Source organism: Temnothorax curvispinosus, unplaced genomic scaffold (assembly GCF_003070985.1).
Source record: "Temnothorax curvispinosus isolate PA1 unplaced genomic scaffold, ASM307098v1 QBEX01017513.1, whole genome shotgun sequence".
NCBI classification, from domain to species: Eukaryota; Metazoa; Arthropoda; class Insecta; order Hymenoptera; family Formicidae; genus Temnothorax; species Temnothorax curvispinosus.
Window position 1 is genome coordinate 1 of NW_020227293.1, and position 21,889 is coordinate 21,889.

Genomic DNA, 21,889 nt, shown 5'->3' on the forward strand with positions numbered 1-21,889 from the left:
AAAAATTTGACTTACACCACTGTGGTTTTTACCCCTCCATATATAGCGTTATTAATCAGTAAAACATGAATAATAACATGACATCCGAGTTATTGGATTTATTTCTTCGTAAAATTTCGTTTTTCAACTTTAACTTTCAACCTTCGAGATCTGCGATATATATATATGTATATATATTCGAAGTGATAACGTTTTATTATAGCGACAAATGCGAATTTCATCGAGAAACGAGCGTTATCCCACACGGGGGATCCACGAATGTAACCGAGCACGCTCGTGATCTCACACGTGTAAAATCAACTTTCGAGGAAAACGCCGAGGTTTTTCCCCGCCCAAAAGTCCCATAGGTGCATTGCCGAGAAAAAACATCGAGCACTGATGGATGGATGGCGAGGGCTTAGTTCACGCGATGAGAGCAAAAGGGATAAAACTAAAACAAAAAAAAAAGAATAAAAGATAAAAGAGAGAGAAACCGGAGATCTCTGAGAGGAAAGAGAGCTCCGAGGAATCGAGAGGAAATCAGAGGAGAAGCTGCGCAACTTTCAAAGGGATCGATCAAGTCGTGTAAGAAATCGCCGCGCGTATAAGAAATTCGTAGAATAAAAACAGATATATATGTATATATATATATACTCTACATACAGGAAGAGAGGATAAATCGAGCTAGCGAGGGCTATATAAAATGCTATGAGCGACTGAAAACGCGAACGAGACGATATTAAACGAGTATGATATAAAGGAAAAAAAAAAGTTGAAAATCGTGGCGAGAACTTCCACTATCCGAACGGCCCCACAGATCCCCGCCCCTGCCCCCGCCCCCGCCCCTCAGCCCCTTGGAGTGATGATTACCCAGGCCACCCTAAATTAATGCTACTCTATTTTTTTTGTTTCTCTCTCACTCTCTCACCACCCCACGTGTTCCCCGCTGTGCTCGCTCGCCCTGCTCGTCTCCGCAACCGAAAAACGCTACGTGAAAAAAGTACGTAGTGAAGTGTGTGATTGTCGCCATTAAAACGATCGGCAACATTATGTTGGTCACCTATCTCCTACAGTTCATGTTCGCTGTTATCGGGGTACAGCTGTTTAAGGTAAAGAGACATCCAGCCATCCACTTAGAAAGCTTACTAAGCGAACGAGATTGCGTTACCACTTTCTCTCTCTCTCTCTCTCTGTTTCTCTCTCTGTCTCTCTATCTTTCTCTCTGCCTTCCCGTACCCTCCACTATATTTTCTTTCTATCCTCCTGCCGCCGCCCGCCGTACTTACGTTCACTTCCGTCGCCCACGGCGACGGTGGTAAATTTCCGGCCGAGCACCTTCGGCGACCGAATTTTCCCAAGCGAAATACGGAGAGCGATGGGAGATAGGGTGTAATGGTCGTCACGCGGAATCGCAAAACGTTAATTAATTATGCGAGATGTAAAATATTCTTTCTCTCAAATGAAATTTTTATGGCAATATCGGATTACACGCTTGATCGTTTTTTTTTTAGATAATTTTTATCTGGAATGTTAACTGTAAATTACATCAATTTAAAATCAGAGATTATTAATCGAAAAAAAAAGAACAAAGCGTTAAATAATAATACTACAACTGAAAATAATCATAGAAAGTTTGTCCTATCTGTCTACTCTGTATTTTGCAATATTATAATTCCCAGCATCTTCCTAAATTTTTTCTTTGAATCAGACTTAAGCAATAAAAGCTATTTTATAACATTGCCTTTTTTTTACATTTTTCTTGACATTTAGAAAAGATCAAAAACACTCGTAAAGTTTGCCTAGGTCTGTTCCAAGAGTCGTTCTTTCCCACTTTACTTTTAACGTTCTAAACCGTACGAGGGAACGTATCAGCAGCGAGGCACATTTTACAGTATCGAAGCGACTTCGGACATACGTTGCGAAGCTTCTAACGTAATAACGTGGCTGTGGAATGACACAGACACGTTCCGGCGAAGGGAAACTTCCTTCCCGAAAGGGGTTCCTTTTGCCGCGGAATTATCTCTGCCCGATACGAGGCGCATTATCTGATTATCCGCGCGGCGTATCGATCATCGTGCTGTCGATCATTAATTATCGCGGTATCGCGCGCGATCTTGACGGCCGGAAGGACACGGAAACGATGACGGATTACCCTTTCGGATATATGCACGTGTGCATCTCGTTGCTGCCGATATTTCTCTCTCTCTCTCCCTCTCTCTTTCTCTTTCTTTCTTTCTCTCTCTCTGTACATCTCCCTTTTACATCCTCGAGCACGGTAACGCTGTTATTAACAATATAACGCTTTTAACCGAGAAAAACCAGGCGAGATTGTCGTGTAATTATACGTCGACGTGCAAACTATATATATATAATATATATATTTATATATTTTTTTAAATATATATATATATTTATTTATTCGTCACACACCAACGATACGCATATCATATATCGTACTCCCCTTTCCTCCCGTTTAAAGATAGACCCCCCTCCCCCTAAAAAACCAGGCATGCCAGTTTCGCTATATGTGAGAATGAAGCTTTAGTCGTAGTGCATGCTGGCCGTCCACGTGCACCGAAACCACGAGTTACACGTGATGACGTGACAGAACGAGGCGAACTTCGGTGTAGCGGCACCTGATACACGATAAAACAGGGTCAATTAAATTATGACAAATATTACATAATTAATAAATGCAAATGGACTTATCATTAATGAAGACTCTTCGTTGTTGTCAACAAATTATCTCGAATACCGATTTATCTCGCGTTTATTAATGCTCTGTTAATATTTATGACATATCTTCGCAAAAATGGTCGAAAATAACTCGAACAGTTTTATAGCAATTTCAATCTTCTTCACTTTTGAAAGATTTAAATGATGACATTTTTTTACGCCACGACGAAAGTGAATAATTAATCGTTCGTCTCGTTTTGCCACGACTAGACACCAATTTTCTCCACGACTCACACGATTCCACGAGGAAGAATAGAGACTGAACTTAGGGCTTAGATGAAAGATAGATTGTTCGAGCAGCCGTAGAGAGATATCACACAGATGTTATTCGCAAGACAGCGTTGTGTCTCACAGTCGCAAAGTATGAAATAGCACTGAAGTTACTCCCACATGCGGCCCCGATCGGGACTCGAGGCGCATTAGCGGGTAGCTCCCCTAGATGTTACGCACAGAAAGTTTCCGACGTACTTCCGCGTGTTTTGCGCGAGACTCTGTCGATTTTGCTACACATATACGTTCATATATTCACGCAGCGGAAGCGGAATGAGACGGCAAGTGTAGACGGAGCCGGTCATACGATTCCCCGTGTGAGCGTTGTTTTAAAATCGATATTTACTCTGCCTTCGCTAAATTGCGGGCTCTATTGAAATTCCGGGTTTTGATTGAACGCGGACGCGCGGGCAAACGAAATACTCTCATTCCGCTTCCGCTGAGTATAACGCTTATTAATGTGGCAAACAAGTCTGCTTGCATCACGACGATGTAATCGCCAACAGGATATTCAAGCAGGGACTTATAAAGTCAGATTACGCTCGTGGTTACGGTTCGCCCTGGTCACAAACGTGTTGCATGGGACTTCGGACAATGTTTTTTTTTTCTTTTCGGAGACGCCAAAGTGCGCGAGCGGTCATTTTTGACACGAGGCGAGGAAGGTGATTGCGCTGATAATCGGATTTACAAGTCGCGGAATTTTCACATTCCTGTCTATCTTGATCGCGAGTACCTGTGCGCGTATAGCTATACTCAATCAGACAAGGGACGTATCATAGCTGTTCGGAATCGATTTCATTTCTCTTTGCAATATTTTGATAATTGTGAAAATCTAAGAGTCAAGTCTCTTTTTATACGTGTCCGTATTGTTTCACCTATTAAGCGTCAAAATAAGCATGTATAAAAAAAAAACTATGTACTTCTTAGAGATTTTTGTTTAATGGTATATATTTAAAAAAAAAATCAAATCAGTTTTGGATAATTGTGATATGTCTCTTGAGAGATTCTCGTGGATGATTCCACAAGGATATTACCTTGCCAAAATACGAGTTATATTCTATGGTTAGATATTAAAACTGTATTTAGGAGAGAAGTTCATTCAAGATGCTTCATCTGGCGAAGCTATTTGACAAAATAATATATAGCGAAAAGTGAGTATGACAGAAATATGATATTTTTGCAGTCAGATGGAACAGTTAGTTAAATATTTCTTAGGAAGGTGATAAATTTTGTACGAAATGGAGCACTGGGTCGTTGATGTTGGATGAAACATCTAACGCGTCTCATGTTGATATTAATTAGCATACATTCGTAATAATTATTCGCCAATATTTCACGAATCTGCTATTTCAAATTGTATCGTCTCTCCGTTAAAATTATGCATATGTATATATCGAAACGTTCTTGCGAAGGTGAAAACCATCAAGAGAATTAATAAGTTATCGAAACGTGGAAACATTTTCGAAAATGAGGTTGCGAGACAATATATTTTCTAATAACAAGATAATGTTGTAGCGGATAATTGCTTAAAATTAACGGCCTCCTAGGGTGTTCTCTAGTAATCATTAAAGAGAGAGAGGGTAATTATTATCGGAAATGAATTAAATTTGTCGGCGTTTGCTCAGGCAACATAAACGTCGCTCGACGATGAATATTTTAATGTCGCTCATAGTGATCGTTCATTCTATAAGCCGCAGGAACGTTTTTTTTTTTATATATAAATACAAACATCGCTTTTTATCAACGTATGCAAAAAGAGAGATACGTGAAAAGCACGATATCTGAGTCAGGAGACACGACGTGACGGGAGAAGAAGAGAAATTAACGTTAAAATAACGAGATAGGAGAACAGGGAAGATATGTATGTCGCGATTACGACGATAGTGCTGCTTCTGCACGAGCCGCGGGACACGTACGACGCCTGTGCTTTTTTACTTGCAAGCAATTATGGATTACAAAAAGAAGGAAGGAGGCCAGGAGGGGGGAAGAACGGCGAGAGGGAAGGGTGGGAGGGAGGGCGATCGCAAAATCGTCAGCTATCACGCTGTTGTCGGCGCGGGAATGGGAGGTGGGCTCTGCGTTGTTGTTTCAATCTGTTTCGTTATTTTGGCCCGCACCAGCTCGTGTTACGTAGGTGGCAATTATAGTACCAATTTGGCGCGTCACGGTGGCCCATTGTTCGTGCTTTTTTTCCCATGTCGTGTCCGAGCCCACGCGAGCGCGCGCCATGTCGACGGATAATGGAGCGATCACAGATTTCATCGAGAGCATTTTACACGCGCGCGCGTCTATAGATCGCCATCAGCTCTTTAAACCGTCGAGGTGCAATAATGGCGCGCCCGCTGATGAGAATACACCTCCGCCACGTTTTCCGAACATTTCTTTCGGAAAATAACACATTATTTTCCTCGAATGAATAATTGCTGGGTTGTTACGCAAATTCGTCCGAGATTTGACGACAAAGTTATTTGGAATTAATATTGTTATTTATGGCTGATGTTTATGTTGTTAAACGAGATATAAAAATTTAATTGATCTTATTGATCTCTCTAGCATTAAAATCTTTTCGTGACTTTGTTCTTTTTATGCGGAATTTTGATATCAATACATGAAACGCACAAGCGACAAGGATGGAGATGAATCAATTTGCGCGAACGTGGAAGTTTGGATGACTGGAGAGGGTGTTCCTCCCGCGATTATTGCACCGTCCTCGCTCCGTCCACATGGTCGCGACGCGGGTTTCAAGGCGAGGGGGGCGAAGAACCCATTCACCGACACCTCTCCCTCAGCGTGCTTATGCACTCAATGTCCGTGTTCACCACCAAGCGCGACGAAACGCTTATTTATAACATGGACGTGATCGCGGAAATCATCGCGAGGAAACCCCACGCATCGCCTCCGTACATTGTTGTACATATGTATGCACGTGCCGACGTGGAATGTGTCCTTTTTTTCCATATACCACGTTTTTGCCTCTCACGTTAACACCCTCTTATACTTTGCTCGATCACGTCTCTCGTTGTTGCTGCCGCTGACAATGCTACCGCAAGTGAATGGCCGATTCACAGCTGATGTGTAACCCGTCATGCTGGCGATCTTTGAGATTTTTTATTCTACACGAAGGATTCAATTGCGACACGAGGCCAGAGATATCGAGACTCTCTTGTAGCGATTTTATTTATTACATAACAGCAATTAAACATTGAAGCATATATGATGATTATATGTATATAATGCGTTTTTAATTATATTTTATATTTGACGGATTACAAATAACAGATAATTACTCATATGTAGTGGAACCTATTTGCGCGAAAAGTAATTTGTTTAGCCTGGTGAATGGCATTAAGTTGAATTTCAAGAACGCTAGCGTGTCGTTCGCAGCTTTAACATGTTGCGTAAATTCTAGTCCCGTATTAACGGACACGTTAACGGTATTAACGGCAATCGAAATTGACGAACTTCTTGTATTGTGTAGGGCAAGTTTTTCTATTGTTCCGATGCATCGAAAATGACGAAGGACCAGTGCCAGTAAGTTCTGATTACGTTATAAATTAATAAAAATAGCTCAATTTCCCGTAATTGTTAATAAAGTCCAAGAATTGCGATCGAAAACCACAAATATCTTTAAAAATTGTCAGTAATCTTGTGCACATAACAATAACGTACTGATAAGAGAGCATATCTCCAATTTGAAAATACATTACACGTAATGAAAAGAAAATTTTTCTCTGTAATGAGCTTTCTCATTAATTCACGGACAATTGAAAGATTTCGATATAGGCCACACATTCAGAATACGGTGCAAGAAACTCTCCTTTCCAGGGGTACTTATTTGGAATTCGAAGACGGTAATATTAACAGGCCGGTCATGAAACTCAGACACTGGGATCGACAGAGTTTTCATTTCGATAACGTTGCGAAGGCGATGTTGACCCTTTTTACGGTCTCGACTTTCGAAGGTTGGCCATCGTAAGTATATCTTGCATTGCGTTCGCAACGAACATTGTTTCAAGATTTACGTATCTATATCGAGATACGTTAAATAGATTAAATACGGTACGAAAGGCTACTTATGCAAACTTTGCTTTTACAGCAATCTCTCAATGTCGATACAACAAAGTTTCCATTAGGAACTCGTTTCTTATTTTCTTGCTACTTTCTCTTTCTTGCTATTTTCTCAGATCTTTCAGACAAGTATCTTATTTTTTTCATATGTTATTTCGATAAATGCGTAATTTTGTTAACAATACTAAGAAAATGGATAAGTAGGTACTGCAGTTCTAAATGCGACATGTCAGATAGCTAACGTCGTCTCTCATGTATGCTAACAGACTTTTAGAGTGGTCGATCGATTCGAACAAAGAAGATCATGGACCAATTCATAATTTTCGGCCGATAGTGGCCGCCTACTACATCATCTATATCATCATCATTGCGTTCTTCATGGTGAACATCTTCGTCGGTTTCGTTATTGTCACCTTCCAGAACGAGGGTGAGCAAGAGTACAAAAACTGCGAGCTCGATAAAAATCAGGTGAATCACACGAGTATATTAAATTAATGGGTTAATTGTGTTCAAATTATAATTAGCACTAATACCACGGCGAGATCACGCATGACCCTAAGAACATTCCTAATTTCAATAAATTCTAATAAAATGTGATACAATCTTTATCTCAAAAATTAATCAAAAATAATAAACTTTAAAAAATGGGAATAGAGTATCATTGTTTATAATTTCGTTATACAATTTTCTTCAGCAATAAAATGCTCAGAACTGAGATTATAGAACTAAGTCATACGAAGATCCCATTGTGACTAGGGCTGGTGTTTTGCTTCGAAGGCTTCGATATTCAAACTTCGAAGCTTCGACATTACAATCTTTGAAGATCGAAGTTTCAAAGTTTCGAACAATCAAAATTATACAATTATTAATTGAATATAATAGTACCTAATAGGCACACATTTATAAAATTATACGACAAAATCCGAATAAAATGTCTAATGTTGCAATTATATCGCAAATATATATTTTTCGAAGCTGTCGAAGAGTAAACAGCATTAATCGTTATCATCATGGAGGATTAATAGTCGCTTCTTTCTGTAGAGAAATTGCATCGAGTTCGCGCTGAAAGCTAAGCCAGTGCGCCGATACATACCGAAGCATCGAATACAGTACAAAGTCTGGTGGTTCGTCACCTCCCAACCGTTCGAATACACGATATTCACGCTAATTATGATCAACACCGTGACGCTCGCAATGAAATTTTATCGCCAGCCGGACATCTACACGAATGTCCTGGACGTTCTCAACATGATCTTCACCGCCGTGTTCGCCCTCGAGTTTGTGTTTAAGTTGGCTGCGTTTCGATTTAAGGTGTGGGCTCGTATCTAATGCGTAATTTTACATTTCGCATTTTGTTCAAAATGTTTCGTTTTTTAAATTTCACTTTATACGCCAGCGTTGATTATGCTTATAAACGAGCTCGTTATTAATTTGCAGAATTACTTCGGCGATGCGTGGAACGTATTCGACTTTATTATCGTGCTCGGAAGTTTCATCGATATCGTTTATTCGGAAGTTAACGTGAGTATCCGTTGCGCTCGACTTTGATCGAGCACCCGGGGCAATATTCGTGATTATATTTGAGAGAGGCGGAAGTATAAAACTGCTGCGCTAAACCATTTTGTCATCGTTGCAGCCTGGATCCACTATCATTTCCATCAATTTCTTCAGACTGTTTCGCGTGATGAGATTGGTGAAACTGCTGAGCAGAGGGGAAGGCATCCGAACACTTTTATGGACGTTTATCAAGTCCTTTCAAGCTCTGCCCTATGTCGCCCTTCTCATTATAATGCTCTTTTTCATTTACGCTGTGATAGGCATGCAGGTAAGCAACGCCGATCGATGGAAAAAAAAACACTGCCTGTTTGAAGCACATAAACGACGGTAATTTCAAATGAGCGCTTCTTTTCAGGTGTTCGGAAAGATCGCGATAGACGATTCTACGGCGATAAATCGTAATAACAATTTCCAGTCTTTTCCACAAGCCGTGTTGGTTCTGTTTAGATCGGCAACAGGTATAAACAATTTTATTTGGCGTGAAATATTTGATATTAAAAGATGAAAATGTTACGATTGTGCTCGAACTTTCGTATTAGTTTTCGCTTAGCAGAAATCGATGTGCAATTTCTTCAATAAAATTTTTAACAATTAAAATCTGCAATCGTAAAGTATTGTAAAATTAGCCATTGAAAGTGAGCATAGTACTATTGAAAAAAATCATGATCGAATGTTTGCGACCGTAGGCGAGGCGTGGCAAGAAATAATGATGGCTTGTTCGTCACAAGATAGCGTTAAATGCGACTCCAACAGCGACGAAAGCGACAAGAATAGTTGCGGGTCGGACATTGCATTTCCTTACTTCATATCTTTCTACGTGCTCTGTTCGTTTCTTGTAAGTGCATCTCGTTCCAATTATCTCCGTCTCGCATTATTTTTATTTTATTATTTAGATCCTCGATATAGATCCTCCTAAATTTAATCTTGCGTATCTCTCGCGGAAAACAGATCATCAATCTCTTCGTCGCCGTTATCATGGACAACTTCGACTACTTGACGAGAGATTGGTCGATTCTCGGGCCGCACCACTTGGACGAGTTTATTCGCCTGTGGTCCGAATACGATCCCGATGCTAAGGGGCGCATCAAACATCTGGATGTGGTAACGTTACTAAGGAAAATATCGCCGCCCTTAGGTTTCGGAAAGCTGTGCCCCCATAGAGTAGCTTGTAAGGTTAGTAAATGACTCTAATGACATGATTACATAATTATAGATCTGTAGATTTATCTACAGCCGATCGATAGCCTATCTGCCTTGTATTGATACAGGGAAAATATTATTTTCTACAAATAGCTGCATGTTTTTATTCTATATTAATTATTTTATTTTCTCCGCATTGTATTCGATAGATTATGACTTTTGCTATGTGTCAGGTTTTAACAGAAAAAACTGTTATCATTCGTATTTAACGAACAAACAAAGAGAATTGTTGCCTAAGAGAATTTAACACTATATTACCAAGGGGGTTGAAATGACCCATTTGACATTTTTGAAATAATTTATTACTTATTTTTAAAACATCTTAATTTCTGAAATTTAGATGATTAATTTTATTAATTTGTTTTCTCTTTTTCTTTTCTAAGATTTCTTTGGTAGAAATAAAAATATAGATTAACCTCCGGTAGAGTTTCTAGTTTTTCTTAATAAATTAACGGAATCGTCCCTAATATCGATATTAAAAAATTCAGAGACTCGTCTCGATGAACATGCCGCTGAACAGCGACGGCACCGTATTGTTCAACGCGACCTTGTTTGCCGTCGTAAGGACGTCGCTGAAAATCAAGACGGAGGGCAACATTGACGACGCGAACGCCGAACTCAGGGCGGTGATCAAGAAGATCTGGAAGAGGACCAGTCCGAAGCTTCTCGATCAAGTCGTACCACCGCCCGGAGGTGAGCGCGTTTTCCTTCCATCGTGAAATTTGTTTTTATTCGCGGAATTAAATTTACACTTCGAATCGATCCTTCCAGTGGACGACGAGGTGACGGTCGGCAAGTTTTACGCGACCTTCCTCATCCAGGACTATTTCCGTCGATTCAAGAAGCGCAAGGAACAGGAAATGAAGGACGGCGACAGAGATTGTCACAATACTGTGACGCTTCAAGTGAGTTTTTTTTTCAATTTAGGAGAAATGTGTTTAGAACTTAGTTAGGATCATATTTGGATGTTATTTCATATATAATAATACTTGCAATTTCAATTTAAAAGGCCGGATTGAGAACGTTACACGAAGCTGGCCCCGAATTAAAACGCGCGATTTCCGGCAATTTGGAAGAACTCCTCGACGACAATCCGGAACCTATGCACAGGGTAAGATCAACGATCGTCGTATCTTATAGGTATCCCGAAAAGCTCAATAAATAATAATTATTAAAATTAAATAACGTTAACGAACTTGGCAATAAAAGCCAGATGCTGCAATTAGTATGCGCGTATATAATTTATTATAATATAGTCTAGTTAAATAGGATTAGCGCAAGTTTCGACCCTTTCTTTGAGTCATCCTCAACGCATAATCGGAGCTACAATTGTCGGAGTTGAACACAATCAAATGGTTAATAATTAATAATAATAATTTCTACAATAGCATATTACGCGATTGTTAATATTTTCAGAGAAACCACTCGCTCTTTGGCAGCGTGTGGTCCAGCATGCGAAAAGGACATCACAGCTTCCACAGGGCGAAATCGCTAAAGGTCAACTCCGCCGCTGCGAAGGCACGTGATGTTTTGACGTATAGAATTCTCTCCTGTCGATTGCGTACTAATTAAAAACTTTCTCGCAGGCTTCCCCGACCAATTCCATAGATTTTCTACCGTATGCCTCGTTGCGAAGGACCGCCGTCGCGGATGTCACCAAACAAATCGCTCACCAACTTGTGCCAAATGTAGCGAGGTAATTATTTCACGTATTTTGATTAAAAAATTAAAAATTAATCTCTTCGATAATTTCTCTTTATATTTCCGAATGTTTTTATCCGTTATTGAGTTCTTTTGCCATTTGAAAAATTTCTTAAATGTTCAAAATGAACGCTATATCTTTAAAACTTTATGTCTACTCGATCACAAACGTTAAAATTTAATTTTGTGATATTAAAATGTTAGAACAACAAGAAGCAATTAAATTGACCTAAAATACTCTGGTTATACTTTAACAAAATGCGTAAAAAGAAACATTTATCTTAAAAGTTTTCCCAAAATATCTCACAAATGGCATCTAGAGCGTTGCTTATATTTCTTTCGAATGCTTTTGTTAAAAGATATTAAAATTGTGCTAACTCAACTATATTGATTAATTAGTTATATAGTCGATTAATCAATTGCTTGTATATTGACGCGTGAAAAATGATCGTACAGTGGTCTAAGTGACGGCGCGATGAACCAGATGGGGACCGATCTGCGATTGACGGGCGTCGAAGAGAATATCCCTCTGAGACCGCTCGCTGCCTTCGGCAATCCGGCGCAACCGACGTCTTACAAAGTGGTCGAGTAAGTACAGAACGCGTACAGAGCGAGCGAGCGAGAGATAAATTGCGGCGAGTGTCCTGTTTCTGTTTAGACCACATCACGTCTCATTCGTGTGTAATCGACAGTTATTATTTCCCACGACGATTTATCTTCTCTCTGTCTCTCGATATATCACGTCACAGTGCATGCAGGACGCTCATCGGTTTGATTTTTTAATTGGCTCATTATATCACGCGAAATAATCTTCCTAAATATTCATATAATCGAGGAAAAACGCGGTTGCGTCACCTTTTATTTAATTACTTTCTTTTGTTAAGCGCGCGCGATAACGTATAGAACAATAAAAAAAATTTTTATGCGACTTTTAGCTAAATTTTCCCACACTTGCAACAAGTTATTTGTTTCGCCTCTTAGAGCGGGTCGATTCGTATCATCTCTCATTATCCCTTTCGCTTTTCTGTTTACTATCGTACCGTTTCAGTGGATCGGGTAGCGGTAACTATCTCCATCCCAATAGCGAATATGGTAAGACAAGTTAGGGGGCGATCAGTAGCTGGCTTTCCATCATTTTTTTTCTGTTTGATTCGCATTGCTTGCTCTGCGCGGCTGCATGCGTCTTTCATTAATTATGCCACGAGAGTCCCGTTCAACTATATATTTCACGAGAAATAATGACTCACGTAAGAAACACCGGTTAAACGGGAATCGATTTGCAAAGCTGCGAGAATAATCAGACGCGCTGGCGGGTCACACATGTATTTCGAAATGCAAGGAGAATGCATTTGGGTCCCGCGCGCGGTAATTTATGTCCGGCTGATCGCATGTTGTTTGTACTACTACTATTACTACTAATTGTAGAGATTATCGCTATACTTTGATGATAATGCTTGTTGAGCGCCTCCAAATGCCTCGATAAAAAACCTGGCCGACTCACAAACAATATTAATTTTCTTCAAAATATTATCTTTTAAATTGTCTTGAATCATTTTATTAAACGATACATATGTTTCTTCTTAAAAAATCTTGAAAAATTAAATTCATTATAGAAAGTGAAATAAATAATAAATGAGAGATCTGAAATGAGAAAGGGGAAAATTTTTTCCACATTAGAGAGACAACCGTTATTTATCATCTCAAATTAACAAATTTGTTATGAAATCTAATGTTTTGTGTTCTCCCAGGCGGCAGAGCATTTTTCTACTCCATTTCAGACTCCCATTTAGAGCGTCTTATTTCAAGTAAAATGTCTCGAGGCTTTCGGGGGTGCGTTTATCTGCCACGCATTTAACGTACTAAAAAACAGCCGTTACGCTTTTCTTTTCTTCCCTCCTGCCGTCCTACTCCGCGTGTGTGCGTGTGATGCACGCTCGTGCAGTCTTCAGGACGGAATCGAGCGGCAGTTGACGCCACCCACGCCTCCGCCGCGACGGAACCCACCGTCCTCGTCTACCGGGACCCCGAGCACCGGCACCGCCGTGCACACCCCCGTCGCTGCAGCGGCAGCAACGGCAGCAACGGCAGCCACCGCAGCCACCGCAGCAGCATCCGCGGCGGCCGGCACGACGAGCGGGTCGAGCGTCACGACGACGACGATCACCGCGTCGTGCACTGCGAGCGCGAACACCTCGACCACCGCGACGAGCTCAAGCCCCGCTTCCTCGTCAAACGGGACGAACTGTTATTATACCTACGCGTCGCGGGGCTGCTGTGTCGATTGCGCAGTTTGGAGCAATCACGGTACGGGAAAACGCCGGTTCAGTCGGTCGCTAAGACTGCCCTGTCGCTGTGCTGGCGTTGAGGAGTCTCACTCTCCAATTAATTAATTTACTTAGAATTCATTTCACTTATCCAATAAAACCAAATTCTCTTGGGTATTTAACTATTCATAAATAAAATGAATGGTAAAAAAATTGAAAATTACTATTAAAAATAGTGATTGACGTTACACAAAAATAATCAAATTATTGTAAAATTATACAAGTTAAAATTTTAACTTCTTGTTTTTTAAAAATTTCATTCAACAAAATTTCGTCGCGTTCGCCAGCACAGTAAGACTGACTTACGAAAACTTAGGCGCGACTAGGCTTACGCCCCATTGATAAAACGTCCCCGTGTCCTCGCACGCAGCCCTAGACGACTGCAACGATGAGGACACGTCAACCGGAAGCGGATCGAGCGATTCCGGCAGGTGGAACCCGCACTCGGAGGGCGGCGGCGTGGCGCGGGGCACGACAGGGAAACCCCATGTCACCGTGCTGGGCGGCCGGTCGTCGAAGCGCCGGGCCAAGGCCCGTCGCGACGCCGCGACCGCCGGTGGCAAATCGGCACCGGCGAGCTTCCGATCGCGGGACGCGGCCGCCGCAGCCGCCACGATGGCGGCGGGATCCGCGACCGGTGGTGCGGCCGCTACGTCGTCGGGCCCCCCCGGCACGCGCACCGTCGCCAATGGCCTTAAAATGGCACAGAACCAGGCGATCGCCGTGGCCGGCTTCCTCGCCGACGTCGACTCGCGACAATGGCGCGTCTGCGCCTCCTGCTTGTCGCACCGAGCGTCGTCCTACCACGGCAGAGGTGACTAAGGCACACGCGAGTGAATCCTTTGCGATCGCGACACATTATTTTTCCAAACGATCGAAATGACTTACAAATTATATTCTATCATAAATTATCCGATATTCGATCCAAAACTAATATTAGTGATAATATTGTGATTATGTAATAATAATTGTTTTATCGCGAGATTTATCACTCGAGATAAACAGGAAAATTATAATTGTAATATACATAAACGCTGTTATGATTTATAAATTCTATTTGTTTCTAACTTTTGTAAAATAATGCAGTAATTATGCACGGAATTTATCACGTTAGATATTTTGGCAAAGAGAATAAAATTGAATTAATATTCAAACTATCGATCGCAAAGGATTGATATCAATATATGAAATACACCGATGCACCCTCAAATACAATCAACAATTCTCTTATTTCGTTATGTTTAGGATTTCGTTAAATTCAGTTTCTTTGCATTATATATTCATGCTTCAATTTTTTCAGCAATTCTTGATAATTTTTAAAAAATTTCTCTAGTTTTTATTAAGGCACATAATTATTATTTAATTTCTAATCAAAGAATAAGTTTAATAATCAAAATTTGCTTTGATGTAAGATAATTGAAGCAGTCGAAATAATTTCATCGAATGGAAATCAAATAAACCTGACATGTAAAATCTACACTGCAAATCCAAGTGTTATTTTCACATGCATAAACGTCTAAAAATGACACATTTGACTGAAGCTTTTTTTACATATTTCTTGCGTGTTATATTACGTCATTTAACATGTTTAATCGTATTAAATTAAAAGTTAATACGTTCAATCGTGTCAAATAACGTGATTTAAAACAAGAAATGTGTAAGAAGAGCTTTAGCTAAAATAATACACTTGGATTTGCAGCATATTTACAATCAGGCAGTTCGATGCATAAGATACAATCATTTTTCATTCAAACAACCCCTGCACGACAAAATCTCCCGAAAGGGATCGGCACAAAGAACAATACGAAGAGAGACGTGGATATGAAGCAAAGTGTTGCTCAAGGTGGTCAACCGCTGCTCGAAGCACGCGCTCTGTCAGCTTTCGAACTAACAAGTCTTGTTATATCTTTACGCTTTATTCTTAACTGCAATTCGACCTGTACACCTAACACCAGTAATCTCGTGATGCTTGAGAGAAGCACTCGTATGTCACTAAATCAGTTTGTGTATACGCTATGCTCGCTAACGCAAAAAAAAGGCCTTTCGGCAAAAAGCAAAATCGAAAGCGATAAAGGAGGCAGGGCGTGACTGATTCGAGCTAACACTCTGACGCCTCTCCTCGTTCGTCAGTTTCCTGGGCCACTGAGAGTAACGGAAGCGTCGGCGCAGAGCGCCTGTCCCACAGTATGCCCGGCAGTCCCGCGGACCGGAAGCCGAACTTCGAGGTCATTGGGAGCGCGGAGAGCCTCGTCGGTCGGGTGAGTTTCGGAATAAACAGCAGTATATAACTTAGAAAGGAATAATTTGAAACGTTTAAAAATAATAAATCGTTCCTTTTTTCAACTTTTCAATAACATCCGCGCCACGTGTCGGACTTTTCAGGTCCTGGTGGAGCAAGGTCTGGGCAAATACTGTGATACGGATTTCGTGCGGTACACGTCGCGCGAGATGCAAGAGGCGCTGGACATGACGCGCGAGGAGATGGACCAGGCCGCTCACCAGCTGCTCCTGCAGGAGCGGCGCGGCCAGCCGTTGACCTACCAGCTGCAGCAGGGCACGGAGGAGCAGCAGCCGCAGCAGCACCTGCAACCGTGGAGCGGCGGCCAGCGACCGACCACGACCGGCATCGGTTACCAGCCGTTGCAGGAGCAGCCACCGAGTCAACCAGCCTATCGCCCGCTTCATTCTTCTTCCAGCTACCGTCGCGGCAGTAATCGGCAGCAGCAGCAGCAGCAGCAGCAGCAGCAGCAGCAACAACAACAACAACAACAACAACAGCAGCAACAACAGCGACAACCGCCGTCCTAGCAGGACGAGAAGGTCGCCGCGACGCGAACATCGTCCACGTAACCCGAAAACTCCTACTCCCCCTCGTCGGGAGTAGTCGTCGAAGGACCGAGATCGTCAGTTAACATGAAGTAACTGCGCGAGAGGAATCGAATCGCCGACCTCCTACGGGATCTGAATCGATCGCGCGAGTTCGGATGGATTCAGACCGCGCGGGGCTCGATTGCCGTTGTTGTTGTTGTTGCTCGAAGAGCATAAGGACGCTTTATAAAAACTGTTCTGAATATGTATAGCTGTAGTTAGGTACGGATCGAGAGACGCCACTCGAGAGACAAAACGCTGACTTACAATTTAGTCTAGGGGAGGGAGAAACGGGGCGAAAGTCGCGACGAAGGGCGGACCGGCTCGACGTCGAGATGGTCCATCCCGTTAATGGACACCAATAAACGCGTTTTTTTCGTTCGAGCGAATATTTTCTAACCGAACGCGGGTGTTCATCCGGCACTTTTTGAGTCACGCGAATCGCTCGCAATTCCTAACTTGGCACGGATATCCTTGAGCGAGATGCGTGCAAGTTGGACGATCGCGCGGAGCAAGCTGCTGTTTGTTTAGGCACAAGAATATATAGACTTTTAAGATGTATTTTCCCGCGACGGAGGATCAGGACGATCGAGAGTCGTCGCGGCGCGGAGCTTCATTTTTTTGAACACGTCGAACGACCGCGAGATTAAAATCGAGGGAGCATCCCGGGACTTGCAGGGGCTCCCGACGGAATTGAGTTTTACTTCTCTAGAAAACTCTTCTAGAGATTCGCCATTGTTCCCATTTAACGTTGATCTCCGTTTTCTGTTCGATTCGTCCCGATCAAGGGCGAACGCCACGTGTAGAAAATAGACGAATTAGAATGAAAGAAATAGGAAATTCTATGAAACTGTAAGCTTCTCATTATCAATTTTAACGATTGGCTTTGAAATTTTTGAAACAGTATTTAATTTGATCTGTATAAAAAGCGCCTAATTGGGAGCAATTAATTAGACATTCAGAAAGTGAATTCTTCCCTCAGGATTTTAAGATATATATTAAAGTAAATTCCGTACAGTATCGGTGTTAAAAGACACGAAAATAGAGAAATTTATAAAATTGTGAATTTTCCAAACTTCTCATGTCGAAGATTAAGTCGAATCTTGCAAAAATGGATGTCTCTCAATTATCTTAATTCGTCTATTTTTGCGTCTATTTTTTAGCGACATGATATTTTCTTTTACAAAATTCATCGCCTATTTTAACTCTTTACGACGCTTTATAGAATCTCTATTATTATCTCGTAAAAGTATTCTGACGTAATAACTTTTTATCAACTCACCATAATTTCCCGTTGGACAGTAAAAATCTCTCTTCTAGACAGACAAGCGAAAAAGTTAGATAAAAAAAATGCTAAAATAAAAAATTCGGGTCGTAAAGGGTTAAAGGAGAATGAAAGAAAAAAAACACGTCGGCGGATGATCGTTCTTACTGTTCTCACAATTGATTACTCTCGTTGTCCTTGTTCCGATGATTACCGGTTACTAGCACGATAATTACGACTCATGATTCATACGTATATAAATTCTAGACAAGATAACAAGTGCCTAAGTATCTATAACTTCTTTCGGACCAGAGAAAGACTTTTATCAACTTAGACAAAGTAAAACGACTATTATTGCGAATTATTATTGCGCGAGGAGAGAGAGCTGCGAGTGTGTTGTACACTACTGATGAAATGTTGTGACGATATATATAGATATTATTATTCGTATTTGTAATTGTGTACATAACACCGTATGCGCGCGTATATTTCCGCTCAGATGCGTGAGGATGAATGGCCGATAAAACTAGCGCTGCGAGAGATTCGAGATTAGTATATTAATATAAATATAAATATATATAAATATATATTATATCTCTAGATGGCAATCTCTATACAAACGAGAGTAAAGGGGGGCGGAGCGGGGCGTAACGGAGACGGGGATAAGTTTTGATGGGGTGTTGACGCGGAACTTTTCCCCTCTCGGAGAAACGCGGTCATGCGATATATGGTTTTTATTACGTAAAGTGTAAACTCGAACGTGAAAACGATCGGATATGCAAAGATCTGAATCACGAATCTCTTTCTCTCTCTCTTTCTCTCTTTATCTTTAATCCACGATTACACCCACTCAAGTGCATGTTCAACGATACGGAGAGCTTTATAAAGAGCCACTTCATAGATATTCCCGACAGTCTCATCTCTGGGGGACGCGCGCCGCTTACGAGAGATTTACTGGCGATTTTTAATTAACGACGAGTCAAGCGAAAAGTTTCGCTTCAATCGGCTAACGCGTTTGGCCTCGAAAATATTCTATTGTGCTGTGAGAGATTAATATAGCAGTCCTCAAAGTTTGCTAATTTTGAAAGTGTCCAGTTAAAGACGGTCAATCAAAATAAAAAATCGTAAAATGATTCGAAATTAATCAACTTTTATATACAATGTATAATAATTAAATGTACACATTGACTGCAATGTTATAATAATTGTATGAAATAATTGTGTGAAATGTGGAAAAGGATGTGAGCGAAAAGTTGCTCGAGAGATAATTGAAGATACCTTCGTGCGGAATCTTTTTTGGAGTAAATCGTTTGGAAATAGCGCGGGTCCCCTTTCACGCACAAAGAGTTCACTCGTAAAAAAAAAGAAACCGCAGCCGACAGAAAACCACAGCAGCCGCAGTAATTTTGTCAGACTTTTTAAAATCCGATCACAGTATGTAGAAAATCGCGTTATCGATGTGTGTGTCATTCGAGTGTGACTTTGGGCTTTTACGCAGAAACGTGAGATTGGAAACCGGAGGAGGTGCGTAGACACTGAAACTAACTACGTAAATGTTAACTTATAGACGTTGACAAATTTTTAAGCTCTCGTAAATTTTATAAGTATCTCGTCAATCGGCGTGGTTCTGGAGATTTGTCGCGTAATATGCTTCGATTTTTTTTCCCGTTTGTATACTATGTCGAACCGTAAAAAAGAAAAAAAAGAAAAAGAATGTAACGTGGAGTAGAACCAATTAGAGTCTAATGCTTGATGGGAGAGAGACCTCAGAACTCAAGAGTTTCGCCGAATTACGGGCGAGCGCCGAGCGATTGACAAATCGGTTTATTGTTAACTACGGACTTACTAGTTTGGAATACTTTCAGAATCACGTCCTTCGGCAGCCTTCTGGGCTTGTCTACGACCAATGCGAACTCCACTCTCTCACACATCTTCACTTCGCGAATTTTTCTTACGTATAACTCGTCGATCTATTTCCCCACTTTACATTATATTCTTTCGTATATCGCTTTGCTTTATCCTATAACGCTGTGAGCCAAAGAGCTCCTGCTTGCATCGACGATCGATTCGTAGATCGCACGATGTACGAATGATCGAAGATTTCTTTCTTTCTCTGATCTTTGGTTCTACCCCTTTTAATCGTCGATTTGCATATCCCACGTTTGACGCTCTATATATTAATTTCATTATCGATTATCCTTCTCTTCTTCCATTTAGTTTCTTCATTTTAAGTAAGTGATAACGCGAAACCGTTATTATGAAACATACAGTGTATATATAAATATATACACGCACGTACATATGCCAAATTTTTAGAGAAGAGTTGGACGATGCTGAAGCAGCAAGTGTAAATTACAAAAAACTACGGGTCCGTAAACACGACCACAAGTAGCGGCAGAATTTTTTACGCTCTGTAAGGTATAATATAGATCGCCGTCTGTTCCTCTCGTCTCTCGCGGACGGAAGAGATACAAAAGAAACACAAAAATAATATAAAAAAAAGTAAATGGAGCGCTACACGGTCCAGAACCACTAATGTTTAAAAATCCGAAGTCTGTTTATATCTTATGATGTCTGAATAAAAATTGTCATAGCAATTAAAACCCCCGTGCAATCGATCTTTCTCGCTCATAATTTATGCACATATACGTATAACGTGCATATTTCGTTAGAATTTAACACTAGAACCAACCAAAGCAGTCAAGATGACTAGTTTGTGGGATGACGCGTGGCTCAGTGCTTAAGTACGCGAATGATTAGAAACACCAAGGTCCGTTGTTCGAAACCGACCCGGCCTTCGTCCTATGTATTCTTCGTTAAGAAGAAGTTTTTCCCGATTAAGATCCTTATGGATTAATGGTCTGCACGATTGCAGGGAATCGGAAAGGGTTCACAATCTGCAAGGCTTAAGATATTCGTAAAGAATCAAAAGATTGAGGCATTTTTTGAGTTAAGTGCCATACCTATAACCTAAATTAAGGACCCTAGCGGTCCAATGGTTGACGGCACGTACGTTAAATATTTCAAAGAAAAAAAAAGAATTTCGTTGTGGTTAAATAAATGTTTTAGCACACTTATTTACAGAAAAATTCTGTACACAACAGTGTACAGAATAAGTGTGCTAAAACATTCACTCAGCCACATATAAAATTCTTTTTGGTAAAAGTTTACAATAACTTACACAGCTCGGATTACTTTGACCTTGACATATGTTGTTAAGGACATAATACTGAGTAACTTTTCCTTATAACTTAATCGGCGGTCGCTGTTTATTAAAAAGTTATTAACAAAAAAAAGTTTGGCGACCTCACCGATTTCAATGACCTTGATATATGTTGTCAAGGTCATGACCCCGAGTGATCTTCAGAAGGTTTTAGCCGTTGCTCGTTATTCGTTAAAAAGTTATTAACAAAAAAAGTTTGGAAAATACGTAGCAGGTTAGATGACGCGCTTTACAAGTATTTAACTGTTTAAAGCGCGTCACTAATCTACATAGGTTAGATGACGCGCTTTAACAGTATTTAATTGTTTAAAGCGCGTCAAATAACTCATGCGTAAACTATTTCGGGGTTACCGCACCTCCCCCGAAAGCAGGGGGGGGGTGTGGGTGAACCTCGGTTCGCGTGAAAAGTATATGCGTGAACTATTTCGGGGCTACCGCACCTCCCCCGAAAGCAGGGGGGGTGTGGTTGAACCTCGGTTCGCGTGAAAAGTCTATGCGTGAACTATTTCGGAGCTACCGCACCTCCCCCGAAAGCAGGGGGGGTGTGGGTGAACCTCGGTTCGCGTGAAAAGTGTATGCGTGAACTATTTCGACATATATATTAGTCATTTATGCCTTCCAATACTCAAAATAGCTGCTATATTTTTCAAACTTTTTTTGTTTATAACTTTTTAATAAGCAGCGACCGCCGATTAAGTT

At 41.0% G+C, this 21,889-nt stretch overlaps 1 protein-coding gene across 3 annotated transcripts; it reads left to right on the forward strand.

The window, feature by feature from the left end:
* Nucleotides 1–17: 17 nt before the first annotated feature.
* LOC112467550 (voltage-dependent calcium channel type D subunit alpha-1-like) lies at nt 18–20,570 on the forward strand. Of its 3 annotated transcripts, XM_025036231.1 has the most exons (20): nt 18–1,088; nt 6,464–6,516; nt 6,811–6,957; nt 7,320–7,521; nt 8,095–8,364; nt 8,491–8,574; nt 8,690–8,878; nt 8,966–9,068; nt 9,297–9,445; nt 9,559–9,783; nt 10,299–10,503; nt 10,582–10,715; nt 10,820–10,921; nt 11,227–11,328; nt 11,397–11,506; nt 11,968–12,099; nt 13,454–13,815; nt 14,206–14,649; nt 15,966–16,093; nt 16,218–20,570. In XM_025036231.1, exons 1-20 carry the CDS (start codon nt 1,029–1,031, stop codon nt 16,641–16,643), a joined length of 3,627 nt encoding a protein of 1,208 aa, XP_024891999.1. In that variant the 5' UTR covers nt 18–1,028; the 3' UTR covers nt 16,644–20,570. The 3 variants fall into 3 exon arrangements, with proteins under 3 accessions (XP_024891999.1, XP_024892000.1, XP_024892001.1); XM_025036232.1 differs by lacking the exons at nt 13,454–13,815; nt 14,206–14,649 and adding an exon at nt 12,560–12,603 and having other exon boundaries at nt 1,029–1,088; XM_025036233.1 differs by lacking the exons at nt 13,454–13,815; nt 14,206–14,649 and adding an exon at nt 12,560–12,603 and having other exon boundaries at nt 1,029–1,088; nt 16,005–16,093.
* The last annotated feature ends 1,319 nt before the right edge of the window (nt 20,571–21,889 follow it).

Excerpts from the sequence above, each read along its gene's own strand:
- LOC112467550 (XM_025036231.1), top strand. The coding sequence starts at position 1,029 with ATGTTGGTCACCTATCTCCTACAGTTCATGTTCGCTGTTATCGGGGTA. Across the intron at positions 8,365-8,490 it reads TGGCTGCGTTTCGATTTAAG|AATTACTTCGGCGATGCGTG; the intron begins GTGTGGGCTCGT and ends ATTAATTTGCAG. Across the intron at positions 13,816-14,205 it reads CGCAGTTTGGAGCAATCACG|CCCTAGACGACTGCAACGAT; the intron begins GTACGGGAAAAC and ends CCTCGCACGCAG.